The following is a 15,636-nucleotide window of genomic DNA, read 5'->3' on the forward strand; positions in this document are numbered from 1 at the left end:
CGAGGAGTGATAAAAAGTTTCCGCGGCAGAATGAAACAAGTAGTTTTGTTTAGATTTATTAAAAATATTACATCGTATTACACAAATAAAGTTTGAAGGGTCTTAAAATCGATACAGAGTGTCCCAACTATCTGTCATCTGACAGTTGATCGATTCCACGGCCTACTTGCTGGATGAGCGCTGTTGCGGTTTAAATTCGATTATTATTAACAATATTATTTGATGTGCTTAGATTAAAGAATTATTATCAACGCTGGGAGAAAATCAGAAGAGTATGTAACAACGAAGCTTCACGATTGGAAGCACACATTAGATAAGGACTATTATGATATGTATGGTTGAAAATATCACATTATATATTTGAAAAATTACGGATTAGTGCCATTAAAATTGAAAATGTCGATTACAACATCCACATTGACACCTAGGATTATTGTCCTTTTCTGTCACTTATTTAATGTCGATCAAAACAGAGTTCTCCATTTTAACAGGTTTTTCAAAACTCGTTCTACTTTCTTTGTGAAAACGTCACTAAAATGGAGAGTTTTGATCAGTATTGTAACAATTGAATAATTACATGTCTAACAATCTTGTCTCTTAATCCAACATAAAATATTGACCCAAGCAAATGAGCAAGTGCCGACATAAATCACCCTAAAGGTGGATGGAATCACGCTGAAGTTCAAACACTGGGCAGGCAACCAAAACATGCAACTGGTCTTGAACGTGGGGATGAATTTGTGTTGGCACTCCTCGAACAAGTCCTGTTTCTTCTCCATTATGCTCATAGCTGCAACAGCGGGTTGAATCGGCGGCTAAAACGCGCAAAGTGTTGATTTACCAACGTAAAATATGACGAGAATTTGTGGCGTCATGAAAAACTGGTCCAAAAGCATCTTCCGGACTACCACTTTGGCCGAAGTCCCCACGAATTTCTTGTCCAGCCATCTGTACCTACAAAAGCGATTTACAGTTCTGGAGCGAAGAGGTCTTCTTGACGGTATTAATTTTGGTTCGTGACGTACCAGTAATGGTACACCGGAGCGAACACAGCCACGCCAAGAATTCCAAAACACGTTAGCATTTGGCGATCATAGGCGAGCGGTTCTTTGTTCTGAAATTGCGTGAAAACAAATCAAAAACCAAAATTAATACAACTCGACGAGGAAACAAGTTTGGCGTGTGGAAAGTAAAAGAATGAAAAATAAATACCAAACGGTCAAGAGTGGCCCTTGTACTGTAGTCCCAAAAATGGCGTATCTACCGATTGTCGGCGTGTCATAAGGTACTGGCGTTTTAGCCTGACGAAACAAAATCGATTAACGAAAAACTGTGAAGTGGACGTCGTCAAAAACAAAGCCCACCGAAGAAGACGCACCGGAAGCGCCGATCGATGGGTTTTATTTTTAGCTCCTTCCGACTGTTTACTTATTCAACGCAGCTTACCAACAGCTTCCTCGTCACAGTCTGCTGGGAAAATTCGGCCCCGACGTACAGCGTCCCGTAGACCAGAGCGTTCGACACGATGGGATGGCTGTTGAAGGCGTATTTGATGAACTTCAATAATTTTGACATGCTGCAACGTCAATCGGACATTACAAACGTAATAAACCCGAAGAGGGTCGCTCTCGCACTCGACCGGATACCTACTTGGGGCCCTTCAGCGCGCATCTTTTCGGTGTCTCGAACGTTTCATTTTTACACCAAAACACTTTCTACCAGATTTACTAACATGATTAGGTGTATTAAGCCGAAATTTCGCAAGCGCCGGTTCTTGCGCAAGAACACTCTTATCGATTATAATCCTCTCTCTTGCAGGACGTGACAACTAATTGCTTGTTAAAAGTTGGATTTCGGTTGCCAAAACGAGACACGATTGTACGATCTGGCATGCTGAGGGTGGAACGAGGGTTTAATTCGAACATAATTGCCTCTACCCCGCATTGGAAATTTTCCTCGCGCGTTTTTATTTGTCTAAAGTGATTTATAGAAGCTGTCAACGGTGACAAGAATTTGGCGTTACATAATTGAAGCTTTGGGACAATAAAAATTATCTAATCTCTGTTCTTGTACATACGATTGTTATTTTGATGTGAATATCTCTTGGGTTTTTTTCATACAAACTAATTTATTAATAGTCTTTCGCTCCTCAGTTCAAAAAATGTGATAGCAACAAGTTTGAACAGATAAAGGTCGTTAAATAACTTACTCTGCTCACAGATGAATGCACACTACTACATTAGTTTGTTTAATGAATTCAATTGGTCCTAGTTAAATAATTCACTCTGAATAAAAATGTGCAACCTTCTACCAGATCATTTTATTAAAACTTGCCTTTCTCGTTCAAAACGATGTTAACTAACCCAACACCAAACTTAATAAACACCTCGTTTACAAATGTTCACTCTTTTGTACCAAATAACATATCGGCAGTGATTTTCCACGTCTAAACTTTAATACCCCCCATAAAATCTTTATTTTATCTTGATAGAAATTCCAACATAAACGCGATTTTAACAATGCTAATTGTTTTTATTTAATTTTAATGCCACGTAAAAGACGCTATTTGTGGATGATGCAAGCTTGTTGTTTGAGATTTGTTGTAATTCTCACCTCACTTTAGTGGAATTAAAAAAAACGATGCTAGGGGCTAACCAAGATTTTTGAAATTCAAAATTGCCACCAAAATGAATTTAATATAAAAAATTAAGGATGAAATAAAGCTATTTGTTTATCATATAATAAAATTGTTCCTTGAAGATGGTGTTGTTGGAAAAACTTCGAAGAAAATCTGGAATTGAAAAATTTTGACTTTCGTCATGTGGTGGTAAACAATGACATAACCTCACATAACCTAACAATAACCAAGCGTGTGCTTGTAAAATATATGAAATAATAGAATTTAACGCGGATGCGATCGTTGAAACAAGATGTTTACGACGAAAGCATTTATTAAGAAGAATAAAGTAGGAAACTACTTGAAGGTTGGTAAATGCGCATCCTGGGGGCCCAGTTTAAATGTCTTTGTGTTGCAGCATGTCAGGGAGCATTATATCCGTGACGACATCTCTTGCGGTCTTCAAGAGTGCGAAAATTGCCTACCGGTGGAGTCTTTTCTCTCACCTGACCACAAAAATCCATGTTCATTGTTCAAGTATAATCACTACCTTATATTAGATACAAATGTGGTTTTAGATCAGGTAATGCGTGTTAGAGGCGTTGTGGCCCCCAATTGTTGACATTTCTGTTTTGTAGATGGACATTCTGGAGGAATCTGTCTTGGGTAACGTCATAATCCTTCATACAGTTCTGAATGAGGTGAAACACAGAAGTTTACCAGTTTACAAGCGCTTATGTAGCATAATAGAAAGCCCCAGTCGCCACTTTTATGTTTTTATTAATGATCACCACAAGTACTGGAGTTTTTTTTTTGTGACATAACCTAAAAATTGCTCTTGTAGGTGGACTTATTTGCAACAAGATGAAGCTGAGTTGATTAATGACTATAATGACCGATGCATACGCAAAGCGTGTTCGTGGTACATAGAGCATGCCCCCAAACACAAATTTGTTTTTTTGAGCGATGATGCGGCCAATCGCAGCAAAGCTATGCAGGAAAACATCCCATCTGTTACAGTTTCGGAATACGTGAAGCACTTGAAGGTCAACACGGGTCTCACGGACAAACTGTCTCGTAAAGATTTCCACGGTCAAGACGCCGCCAAAGACGTCTTCCCCAACCACTTGACCAGCGTCGAGCTTCTCACGGGAATAAGAGAAGGCCGACTGCTTCAAGGAACTTATCGAGCGTCGCGCGATAATTTCCTTGAAGGGTTTGTCAACGTCGATTCGTACGAAGAACCGGTAAGATTGATGGAAAAAAAGAGTTGGAGGGGTAATGTTGCGATTTTAGATTATAGTCCAGGGCCGGGCTGGACTGAATCGAGCCGTCGATGGGGATACAGTCGCGGTGGAATTGCTCAAAGAACAGGAGTGGGTGTGTCCCAGCGAGATCGTGCTGGAGGACGAGGGTGTGGGCGACGAGAACGTCGACGACGTGGCCACGAAAGAAGACGAGTTGAAGAAGGCTACAAAGAGGAAAAGCGGGGCGAAGCCCACCGGGAAGGTTGTGGGAATCGTTCGCCGAAAGTGGCGCCAGTACTGCGGGATTCTGCAAGGGGGGATCGACGGGGTGTATCAGTTGTTTGTTCCTGCAGATAAAAGCATACCGAAAATCAAAATCGAGACGAGGCAGGCGGAGTTTTTGAGAACACAAAAACTGATCGTGACGATAGACTCGTGGCCCAAGCATTCGCGATATCCCCATGTAAGACATAACCTCACTTTTTTGGAGTTACTTAATCAGAAAAAATACCGTCCTTTCGAGTTCTTGTGGCAATTTATCGTGGTTTTTATGATTAATATGACGAGTCGAGTCAAGAATTGTAGTTGAATTTTGTCCCATACTAAAATATTGAGGGAATTTGTAATAAGTGAAGTTAGAGTGTCACCTAACCTCACATTTTGACCGATTGACTTAACTTGACTGTTACACTCTCCTTAAATTTTGTTAAGCAAGCACGAAACTTATTGATAGGGCCACTTTGTGAGAGCCTTGGGTAAAATTGGCGACCAATCGACAGAAAATGAAGTCATTCTCCTGGAACACGATATCCCACACAGCCAATTCTCCGAAGAAGTCTTGAACTGTTTGCCTCAATTACCGTGGGTTATTACCGATGAGGTATGTATTACAGGTCTAACTGTGCCCAACCCTACGACCCCAATTTCCAGGATGTCAAGAAACGCGTTGACTTGAGACACCTGGACGTATGTTCCGTGGATCCTCCAGGTTGTACTGACATCGACGACGCCCTCCACTGTCGAGTCATCGACGGTAACAAATTTGAAGTGGGAGTCCACATCGCCGACGTGTCTCATTTCATCAGACCGGGCACTCCGCTAGACCTAGAAGCAGCTTCACGAGCTACTACCGTCTATCTGGTGAACAACAGGATAGACATGGTACCGGAGCTCCTCAGTTCGAATCTTTGTTCCCTGAGAGGCGGCGAAGAGCGCTTCGCGTTCTCTTGCGTTTGGGACATGGATCAAAATGCGAAAATCTTGAGTACTCGCTTTCACAAGAGCATAATCAGGTCGAGGAAAGCGATGACGTACGAAGAGGCCCAAATGATAATCGACGATAAGGGTAAATGTGACAGTATAGCCGGGTCGTTGCGGAATTTGAACAAGTTGGCGAAGATTTTGAAGCAAAGGCGATTGGCCAACGGGTGTGCAGGTCTGTCCTGTGAAAGATCCAAAGTAATCGAGGATTTTTCTCGGCAGGGCTTTGGTGCTGGCGTCTCCCGAGGTGAAAATCCACATGGATTCGGAAACGATGGATCCTTTAGATGTTGAAGTGAAGAAACTGTTTGAAACCAACTCGATGATCGAAGAATTTATGTTGCAAGCCAATATAAGCGTTGCGGAAAGAATTTTGGAGGAATTCCCAGACTGTGCGATGCTGAGGCGACATCCAATACCTCCTTCCTCGAATTTCGATCCTTTGGTCAAGGCCGGAAGACATCTCGTACGTTTAAGAAATATTTTAAGTGGTGCACTTTGTATTGTTTTGTTATTTAGGGTTTTGAAATCAGAGTCGACTCGGGAAAAAATTTAGCCAAATCGCTGGACAACGCCACGAAAACCAACAATCCGTACTTGAACACCATGTTCAGAATCCTTGCGACTCGATGCATGCTGCAAGCGGTGTATTTCGCAAGCGGTGCTTACCAGAAGGAAGACTACCACCACTACGGCTTGGCCGTGCCTCTGTACACTCATTTCACTTCACCGATTCGACGATACGCCGATATTATAGTCCACAGACTGTTGGCAGTCGTGTGCGGGTCCGACTCCACCTATCCGGATCTCGTGGATAAAAAGAAAACATCCGATTTGTGCGTGAATTTGAATTACAGAAACCGAATGGCGCAATACGCAGGAAGGGCCTCGATCGCCTTCAACACTCACGTAAGAATTTCCTCTACTGTACTTCTACGATGTAACAATTGTGTTCCAGCTGTTTTTCAAAGGAAAGCTCCAAGACGAGGAGGGTTACGTTTTGTACGTGCGAAAAAATGCGTTGCAAATATTGATTCCCCGATACGGACTCGAGTGTACCTTGTTTTTGGCCAGGAAAGGCGAAACTTCAAATGTTTTTGAATACGACGAAGAGGTAATAGACGCGTACCGCGGACTAAACACAAATACAACTTTTGCGGACCGCAGACTGAACGTGTTTTGTCTTCACAAATAATTCTTTCAGGAACAGACGCAAAGAGCTGGTGACGTGATTTTGCACGCGTTCGATCCGGTCGTGGTGCGCCTAGCCCTCGACTCCAACAACATTCAACGCGAGAAGTTCGTCTTGCAACTGGTGAAGCCCTTCATCGACGGCTTCAGCGTGCCTCCGTTAGAGGGAGCAGCGCAAGAAAAGGAAAAGAAGCGTAAACTGCCGACCGCCGAACCAGAAAAAAGGAAGGGGAGAAAGAAACAGAAATAATTGTAAGGAAAAACTTTTAATAGGTTTTTATAATAAATGTTTGACGACTTGTTTGTCAAAACCACACGAATACAACGTTTCATTGTGCCACGCCAAACCTCGCACAAATCCGCAGTGTTTGTCGTTGCAATAGGCGCTGTTCAAGATTTCGTCCTCGCATTTGAAAACTAGAACCTTGTTTAAATCACCACAAACGGCAAGTCTGTTCGAGTCGTCAAAGACGATGCGGTAGATCTCGCAGTTGCAACTTGCAACTGATATGAACTCGCGTGGTTCGCGCTTGTCGAGGAGGTAGATGTCGCCGCCTTCGGTCCCCACGACTATGTAGTTGGTGTTGTGCTGATTGCATGCGACGCTAGTCAACGAGCAGAATTCATTGTTGTACAGAACTGCAATTTGGAATTTTTTTCTTGTTTTGTACACAAGAAATGATTACCTGTGGCTGGACTTGCGTCGCGGTCGTCCCACAGACAGCACTTTCGGTCCATGGAAACCGATGCGAACACGTTCGGCTCCGTTTTAACTGTATCCACACAATTTACGAGCTCTGTATGGTAATTTCTGGAAAAGTGAGGTTATGTCGAGCGACGTCAAGTCAAGAAAAACTTACTGGAAATTGTGCACGGGTTTTCTAACGGCGCTGTTAATGTCCCAGACGGTGACCGAATTCTTGGAACACGTCAAAACCCGACTGCTATTTTTCCAAACTGCCAGTTTGGGAATTCGATCAACATCTCTAAAGTAGCCGGCAGATTCGATCGCCGCGTTTTCGCGCGACAAAGAGAGAATGTTTAAAACACCGGTGTCCTCGGCTAACGCAAACTGACGACGAATTGATGTTTTGTTCAATTTTTTTCAATACACTTACCGTGTTGTCATTGAGGAACTTGCCATCAGATATGGTTGATCCGATGAGACTTCTGTTGTATTTCAAGAGTTGCAAATTCTCTTCGTTGTTGAAAAACAACAAAGTGCCTTCCCAGACGGTCCCGTTCAAGTTGGAGGACCCCAGAATCGACTCACCTGAACAAACGTCTCATTTATTGTCGACAAAAAACGGAAACTACCTTTGCCGTTGAAATCTAGGAAAAGCAGGTGGTCGTACACAACTGGTGTCGTGGAGAGCTCGATTTTGCGCTCCAAGCATTTGTTAGGCGGATAAACCACCGTATTGTGTTCCACTTCCAGCATCCCGAAACGCTAAAAAATTTGAATCGGAGTTTGAGGTTAGGGTCAGGGGGCGAAATGTCAAACTAGAAAGCAGATCACATGTGCGCAGCGAAATTTCCCTAGGCGAGTACCTTGTAACTAACGTCACGAAAATATCGTTCAAAACCCCGATTTACGATGAAATTGTGTTGCGAAAAAATGCACCAAGGGTTTTCCCGTGATTGGTGAGTGTCTTGTCGCATTTTGCCCGAACTAGGGACCAGTTTGCGCGAATTTTGTGAAAATGAAGTGCGCGAGGAATGGGTGCGGCGCTTTAGCCACGCGATTTTGCTGATATTTCTTATTCTTCATTTACTAAGTTCGTCCAGATATTTGTAATGGTGCCAATAAATCCTAGTATTTTGAGAATGGCTGTCAGTGTGCTTTTCTGAAAAGGTATTTCACCCGACGACATGTACAAGTAGTTTAAAAAATCCCGATTTCCGAGTGCCTCAAAGTAATAGGAAGTAGCCAACAGTAAACCTTGATGCACAGTTTTTGGAAGTTTTTACCACTAACGGGCTCGGCCAAATTTCCTTCTTCTCCTGTAACCACCTGATATCTAAAGTAGTCACGTTTTGCACCCTCCACATAATGACCCAAAAGTTACATCAGTAGGTATGTCGAATGCAATTATTTCTAACCACTAACTCCCCATTGTAATTACTGAGCGATTCGCCAGGACAACGTGTCCTTTGCGAGTCCCACCCCCCGATCGGGGCCCTTTCGCCTGCTCTAACGCCGCAGTTTTCCGTTTCCGCCAGTGCAAAACACGCAGCTAATTCCTAGCAATTAGTCCAACAAATGACCAGATTGATAACATTATCTCTCTCTATTTAATAACGAAATGCGTCGATGTAAGACACGGATTTTTTTCTAGACTGTAGATAACTTAGAATGGCAGAATCATGTCCGTCGAGCAACAGAAGTAATTTGAACCCATTATCTAGTATTAACAGAGATTCAGAACTTCCAAAACAAGACTGCACCAGCCCTAGCCCTACAGAAACCGTTTGCTTAGATTCCTTGTGTACCACAGATAATGCACCAGGTAAAATATCGACAAATCCGAGTGCCAGCGGCTAATCCAGCTTGTAGGGACGTCCCAGAATCACCTAGCCCCACTAAGTGAAAAACTAGACGAAATATTCAGGATATCTCAATCGGAAGAGAAATCAGAAAAGACGAATTTTTTGAATGAACTAGGCTTAGAAGAGTGTGATGAAGACGACAGTTTCGACAGAGAAGAAAACTGGGAGGACTGCACCGAGGGTGACCTGTCCGAAGAAAACCAAGAGCTAGAAGAGGTGAGTCGCAATTTTTAATTTTTATTTTAGTTCACGCGATTGTTTGTGCAGGACGACGACAGTAGTGAAGTCACCTCAGGATCACCCCCCGATCACACCACACCAAGGAGTTCCTATTTGAAACGGTGTGGGTCGTACGCCGCCGACAGATACTGGGTGAGCTCGAAAAATTCTAGCTGTAGTCGACTCAATTTGACAGTTGCAATACTGCCTGGGGCCTAAAGTAATCGTAAAATACCAGATATCCACAATGAAGGGAGCAGTGCAGTTCGTGACAAGTAAGACAGATTTAGTCACGTGACACCTAGTGGCTTTTGCAACCGCTCGCACTCTCGACGAGCCGCCACTGGTCGCCGAGAGCAGTGGTGGCGTGTGTCGCATTGCTTTTTAAAAAATCATATCCCAGTGATTGATTTGGTGTAAATCGAGTGTAAACAATCAAGTTTTTTATTTTCGTAGAGTCGCAGGGCTTGTGCTATTTTTTAAAAATTATTTCGGAGTCGCGCCATATGTCATAATTTTTTTAATGAGGTAAATATTTTTTGGCGTTCGGATTTTGGCACGCTTACATCGTTTGATATTTGCCACGGCTCGACCGCTGTTATTAATCTTGAAAACATTATTACAAGTCACAAAAGTGAGTTTATTAATTTAGAGTGTTTTAAAAATGCTCGAGTTCCCCCATAAATCGATTAAAAGTTGTCAATAATTCACCTTCATTAAATACTCATGGGTTTCCTTCGAAACGAGGCTGGAGTCGCCACCAAAATATTCTTGACATGTCGGAATCGAAAATAGAGGGAAAATGAATTGTTTTATTTATTTCCGGAAAGTGTACTCTCATAATAATTTTAGTGGAAATGTTGTCTTCAAATAAACGAAAACTGAACGCCCTTGGTCGTGTTTTGTTTTGTGGAGGCGCGATTGTTTTTCTGTAGCGCTGCACCCTTGGCTGCGTCCCCGTTTAATGAACAATGAAGCCTTAATGCGTACGATAACGCCAGAATTTCCATATAATCACACATTACAATACAGCGGTAATAATTATCCGCATGTCATAAAAAACTTGTTGACTTAATTTTGCTTTTTGTCGTTAGATTTTCCGAGCCGAACCGCGTTGCACTATTCTAATTCCGTACCTTAATGGTCGACGTATCGATTGAGATAACGCTAATTGTCGCATTGACGACGTAGAGAACATCCCGACTAAAAACTTACTGATAAGTAGGAAAAGTAAAAAAAATTATCGGCAGGTGTAGCGCTGCACAAATGAGCGTTGCGCTTGGGGAAGGGGGGACGTTTCGGTTATGTTTTTTTTTTTGTAAAAGGATGAGACCAGTGAGTGTTGAGTCAATACCACGGTTCGTGTTGATTGACGGATGATCCGAGTCTAATCTTCTCTCTGATTGTTTTTTTGTTTTGTCGCTATGCGACACCTTTAGAGATTGTGGTTCTGTATGGTACGCAATTATTCGCAGAGAAAACGGAAGTTGGACGTGCAGAATGGGTTCCCGTGCAAGAAGCTGCTGCCAGAGAAGAAATCTGACGTCGCTTCGATGCCGACCGAGAATTCTGCGCGTGTGCCGGGGGCGGCAGGGGGCACAGGTGAGACCACAATCTTCCAAGAAACGACGAAAAAAGATTTCGACCCGAAAGCGATTAGGTACTGCAAAAAATGTTTTTTTCACTCCAGCCCAGTCGACTTACGACGGCGCTCACGTTACTCTAGTAGTACTACAAAAAAAAAATCATGACTGGTACAAATTGGTTCATCGGACAATGTTACACACTTAATTGTTTAAATGATTCGTAAAAATTGGAAATCAATTAAATGCATAGAACACACCGATTTGTACCCGCAATGTTTTTTCTGTGCCTTTTGAATGATGATTTTGAATAAATTTTAATTTGACTGGAGTAGTTCTGTCATTTTTTGGAGTTTTTTTTTGAGGCGCCATCTGTCGGTGACTTGCATAAGTGTAGTGAGGTTGTCAAAGAACGACAGAAAGGATGCAGTGACGTTGATCGGGTATTTTTGAATTGCAGTATTTAGTGCGAATGTTTGGTGTGTGGAGATTTATTTAATTTGTGATTCTGTGTCATAGATGCCACTCCGAGCGACAAGAAGTCGCGGCTCGTAATCCCGACGAAGGACAATCCGCCGCCGGAGATGTCCGACTGGCTGACGCAGTTCCAGAAATGGTCGAACGCCGAACGGATCCTGGCGATCAACGAATTGATAGCCACGTGCGAACCGACGCAGGTGCGCCACATGATGCAAGTGATAGAGCCCCAGTTCCAGCGGGACTTCATCTCGCTGCTGCCGCGCGAGCTCGCGCTGAACGTGCTGTCGTTCCTCGAGCCGAAGGACCTGCTCAGGGCGGCGCAGACGTGCTGCAGCTGGCGCTTCCTCGCCGAGGACAACCTCCTGTGGAAGGAGAAGTGTCGGCAGGCGGGGATCGAAGAGATACCAAAGAGGAGGTGTTCCCCGAGGTCGCTCGGCACGCAGACGTCGCCGTGGAAGGCCGCGTACATGCGGCAGCACGCGATCGAGACGAACTGGCGGAGCAAGCCGATCCGGTCGCCCAAGATGTTGAAGGGGCACGACGACCACGTCATCACCTGTCTGCAGTTCTGCGGCAACAGGATAGTGAGCGGCTCCGACGACAACACCCTCAAGGTGTGGTCCGCCATCACGGGCAAGGTGAGCACGCGGCCGCGCCGCACGCGCGTCCTTCTCACGATGCTGTTTCAGTGCCTGCGCACCCTGGTGGGGCACACGGGCGGCGTCTGGTCGTCGCAGATGTCCGGAGGGACGATCATCAGCGGCAGCACGGACCGGACCCTGAAGGTGTGGGACGCCGAAACGGGCAACTGCATACACACCTTGAACGGGCACACGTCGACGGTGCGCTGCATGCATCTGCACGGCAACAAGTAAGTCGATAGTTGCCCCTGTAGAGGGCGCTCGTTCATCGTGGTTTGTCGCAGGGTCGTCAGCGGGTCTCGCGATGCCACGCTCCGAGTGTGGGACATCGAAACCGGTTCTTGTCTCCACGTCCTGGTCGGACATATGGCCGCCGTGCGATGTGTTCAATACGACGGCCGACTGGTCGTTTCGGGAGCTTACGACTGCATGGTCAAGGTGTGGAATCCTGAGAGAGAAGAGTGTCTGCACACCCTACAAGGTCACACCAATCGGGTGTACTCCTTGCAGGTAGGTCGGAGTTGAAAAGAACCTCAAAGTCGAATCGTTCCTGGCCGATCTCGCCGACACAACTTTGTTCAGGACTTGGTAAAGCATAACTTGCCTCGAAAGCCTCCAAAAAGGGAATTTTAACATACTCGGTCTAAGTATACTACGATTCTTGAGATGCAAGCGGCAAATAGTAACTTCGTGGTGTGCTTCGGCGTCAACTGGATATTAAATTCGGTCAAAAATAGTGGTTAGGTACTATGGCGGACAATAAATTTAGGCCGGCCTGTCATTGAGTTGACATCAAAATGTGAAGCTGGCATTATGTTCAACTAACCCCATTTTCGATTTTTGTCATTCTTGTCATCGTGACAGCGATAATCAAAATTAAAATTGGGAAAAGAAGGGAGGGTGCACCAGAGAGAAGTGCTACTACAAATCAGTCATGCTAGTGCGTCATGATCCGTAAGTTACGAAAAGGGCGAAGGAAACGCCAAACAGCTTGAAAACCTTCAGTTTGACAAACTGACACATCAGTCAGAATGACAATAAATGGTCGCTTGCATTGACTTAATTGAAATGTCAGAAATTTGCCGGCCTAAATTTATTGTCCGCCATAGTATCAACTAATACAACCTAACCTCATTCTCAATGGACATTTCAAGTTTAAAACAAAATTAATAAATTACCTTCGCTGCTATTTCAACAGTAATTTACGTTGCGTTGTTACTTTTTAAGTAGACGAATTTTCAGTATTACTAACTTTGCTTTTACTTAAATATGCAGTATTTGTTCTATAAACCACGACCCGTCTATACAAAAGTGTGGTTTGAGTGATTCCCGCAGAGCGCTGGTGAACGGGAGTTTTTTGGGGATATTATTCATCTTAAGTTTTTGTCACCGAAAATGTTTCTTGTTCAAATGACATTTTGAATTTGATGTCAAAAAACTTTATTTTTGCTGCTTTGAAATTAAATTCGTGAATTTATTCCTTATTGTTCGTTGTTTTTGTGTTAAGTGTTGTTACTGTTCTTTGATGTATTGCGTATTTATTATTATTTAAGCGTGAAGCGTCCGTTTTGTAGCGCACATCGGCGGAAATTGGCTCTTTTTCGGAAACATTTTCAAATAAGCTTTCACTATTGAGCAAATTGGTGGCACTAGATGGTCCGCGAAGACTGATGCTGTTCAGATCTTGACTCTTTGTATAAAATGTGCTATCGCACGGCCAAAGTGAGATAAGAATAATTCAAGTTGAAGCACAAAATGTGATGTGCAAAATGAATACTGTTGCAATTTCCGTCATGATAGATAGGCCTTGGACTCGCTCGTTGTTTAACCGAGACCCCATGATTACGTAGTAAAAGGTTTGAGGTTTTTGTCGAGTTCCGTATTAGGTTACGTCGAATTCCTTAAACTAGATGATGACAAATTGAAATGAGGGTCGACTCCGAGCCGGACCGTCAATCCTCGACGTTTTACACTGGATGAATCCGATATTTTTGCGTAGTTCGACGGTGTGTACGTGGTGAGCGGTTCCCTGGACACCAGCATCAGAGTGTGGGAAGTGGAGACGGGAGCTTGCAAACATACGCTTATGGGTCACCAGTCCCTGACGTCCGGCATGGAGTTGCGGAACAACATTTTGGTTTCCGGCAACGCCGATTCCACCGTCAAAGTCTGGGACATAGTGACCGGTCAGTGCCTACAAACCCTTTCAGGTAACTATCGACGGCGGCGAAAGATGAAAGTCGAGTCTTGGATGGGTTCGCACGCGCACTCGAGGGTGCAGATCCGTGCGAACCGATCGACGAGTCGACTTTCGTCCGGCACCCGACGAGTTTTTGACGATTTGAGTCTCAGGACCATACAAACATCAGTCAGCCGTAACTTGCCTCCAATTCAACAATCGTTTTGTGATAACCTCCTCGGATGATGGGACCGTTAAACTGTGGGACGTGCGCACGGGCGAGTTCATCAGGAACCTGGTGGCGCTCGACAGCGGGGGCTCGGGGGGTGTGGTGTGGCGCATTCGAGCCAACGACACAAAGTTAGTGTGCGCGGTCGGCAGCCGGAACGGCACCGAAGAAACCAAACTGCTAGTGCTGGACTTTGACGTCGACTCCAACACCGGTGCCGTCATCGCTAGGTAATTTACAGACTTAAACAATTGTATGAGTGCGAGTGTTTTGTAGAACTTTTAAAACAAGCATACTATTGATGTTGCTGGCCACTTTCAAAAATGCATCTTTCGTGTACAGCCGCCCCGAGCGACGGGGCGTGCCGCAGGGAGGGCGCCGGCTCCCCCCGTTCTTTCAGTTGTATTGTTACGTACCTGGACAAAACTCGCTGTCGGTTCGGTTCGTTTCACTATTGCGTAATTCTGTGATATTACGTTTAACGAGTAGGGTAACATCATCAGTATGTGAATTTTAGCGTCTCGTTAACATTTTCAGCTGAGGACTTTTTTTTTTAATTCAAATCTGGTGCTGTTGGTCCCGTATCCGGATACACTTTTTTTTCTCTTTTTTTGTTAAGTACAAATATTGTTGGAAGTTTGATGGAAATTGCAATATTTTTCGCGATTGTTGTTTCGTTGGACTTGTAAAATTCCCAAACGGGGAGGAACGGTCTGTGTTAACTATGTTTCTGTTCCGTTTTTTTTTTTAAACATGACAATTTGCACCAGAGAGACTGATCGTAAATTTAAGTTAATGGCATTTTAAGTGAAAACCACCACATTAGTTTTGTTTTTTTTTTTAAATTCGTAATGAATCAAGTGATCGTCAATTGCATCACGTGGTTTATTACGAATCGTGGGTGTTTTTAAGTGAGAAACTACTATGTGGTTCATGCTCAAGATTCTTGTCATAGCTCAAAACATGATTGTAAATAGTCAGACGTAATCTGTTTCATCATACATCACTAGTTTAATTAAATTAGTATTTTTCTCAATTAATTTTACTCAAGTTAAGTATTTTTAATTAGCAATGGTCAAAATGTCTACGATGATAGTTTAGTCGGCAACCGAAATTTTAACGATTTTAGGGATTCTTCATGTTTTATATGCAAAAAATAGTCGATAATTAAAATATTGAAAGATGCTTGGTAATTTTTTAATAATTTTTATTATCCACACGTTGTTCCGTTCAAATTAACCGAATTCGCATCTTTATTTGGTCGATTTTAATGTAATAATTTCGAAGTCTGGTGTTGTTAATGTTTTAATTTCTTATCTGTATTTGTTGTATTTATTTTATAAAACAATTACTCCTAGACTCTCTCTAATTTCTAACCCCACCATAGATAACATGTTCTATGTTATCTATGAACCCCACCCTCAGATGACTACGCAGGCT

The 15,636-nt window shown here is 43.5% G+C and overlaps 4 protein-coding genes across 12 annotated transcripts; 2 read left to right on the forward strand and 2 right to left on the reverse strand.

Moving 5' to 3' along the window:
• Window positions 1-43: 43 nt before the first annotated feature.
• Window positions 44-2,491, reverse strand: LOC138135745 (mpv17-like protein). Of its 6 annotated transcripts, none has more exons than XM_069054630.1 (7): window positions 2,335-2,491; window positions 2,210-2,285; window positions 1,447-1,576; window positions 1,213-1,301; window positions 842-954; window positions 587-790; window positions 44-531 (listed from the first exon to the last, which is right to left on the reverse strand). In XM_069054630.1, the coding sequence occupies exons 3-7, from the start codon at window positions 1,573-1,575 to the stop codon at window positions 509-511; spliced, it is 558 nt and encodes a 185-aa protein (XP_068910731.1). In that variant the 5' UTR covers window position 1,576; window positions 2,210-2,285; window positions 2,335-2,491; the 3' UTR covers window positions 44-508. The 6 variants fall into 6 exon arrangements, with proteins under 6 accessions (XP_068910731.1, XP_068910714.1, XP_068910723.1 ...); XM_069054613.1 differs by lacking the exon at window positions 2,335-2,491 and adding an exon at window positions 1,651-1,893 and having other exon boundaries at window positions 2,210-2,291; XM_069054622.1 differs by lacking the exon at window positions 2,210-2,285.
• Window positions 2,492-2,791: 300 nt separating this feature from the next.
• Window positions 2,792-7,811, forward strand: Dis3 (exosome complex exonuclease RRP44-like protein Dis3). Its single transcript, XM_069054486.1, has 11 exons — window positions 2,792-2,984; window positions 3,036-3,200; window positions 3,256-3,413; window positions 3,462-3,864; window positions 3,914-4,327; window positions 4,598-4,744; window positions 4,795-5,291; window positions 5,347-5,590; window positions 5,644-6,033; window positions 6,083-6,238; window positions 6,329-7,811. Exons 1-11 carry the CDS (start codon window positions 2,931-2,933, stop codon window positions 6,563-6,565), a joined length of 2,865 nt encoding a protein of 954 aa, XP_068910587.1. The 5' UTR covers window positions 2,792-2,930; the 3' UTR covers window positions 6,566-7,811.
• Window positions 6,566-7,774, reverse strand: LOC138135737 (methylosome protein WDR77-like). Its single transcript, XM_069054594.1, has 5 exons — window positions 7,633-7,774; window positions 7,434-7,588; window positions 7,176-7,387; window positions 7,002-7,126; window positions 6,566-6,954 (listed from the first exon to the last, which is right to left on the reverse strand). The coding sequence occupies exons 1-5, from the start codon at window positions 7,754-7,756 to the stop codon at window positions 6,593-6,595; spliced, it is 978 nt and encodes a 325-aa protein (XP_068910695.1). The 5' UTR covers window positions 7,757-7,774; the 3' UTR covers window positions 6,566-6,592.
• Window positions 7,812-7,825: 14 nt separating the features above from the next.
• Window positions 7,826-15,553, forward strand: ago (archipelago). Of its 4 annotated transcripts, none has more exons than XM_069054506.1 (10): window positions 7,826-7,959; window positions 8,655-8,825; window positions 8,873-9,081; window positions 9,133-9,237; window positions 10,524-10,686; window positions 11,187-11,785; window positions 11,837-12,018; window positions 12,073-12,298; window positions 13,788-13,998; window positions 14,141-15,553. In XM_069054506.1, exons 2-10 carry the CDS (start codon window positions 8,672-8,674, stop codon window positions 14,428-14,430), a joined length of 2,139 nt encoding a protein of 712 aa, XP_068910607.1. In that variant the 5' UTR covers window positions 7,826-7,959; window positions 8,655-8,671; the 3' UTR covers window positions 14,431-15,553. The 4 variants fall into 4 exon arrangements, with proteins under 4 accessions (XP_068910607.1, XP_068910597.1, XP_068910617.1 ...); XM_069054496.1 differs by lacking the exon at window positions 7,826-7,959 and adding an exon at window positions 7,984-8,392; XM_069054516.1 differs by lacking the exon at window positions 7,826-7,959 and adding an exon at window positions 7,984-8,170.
• The last annotated feature ends 83 nt before the right edge of the window (window positions 15,554-15,636 follow it).

The sequence above is a fragment of the Tenebrio molitor genome, chromosome 1, assembly GCF_963966145.1.
Source record: "Tenebrio molitor chromosome 1, icTenMoli1.1, whole genome shotgun sequence".
Lineage (NCBI taxonomy): Eukaryota > Metazoa > Arthropoda > Insecta > Coleoptera > Tenebrionidae > Tenebrio > Tenebrio molitor.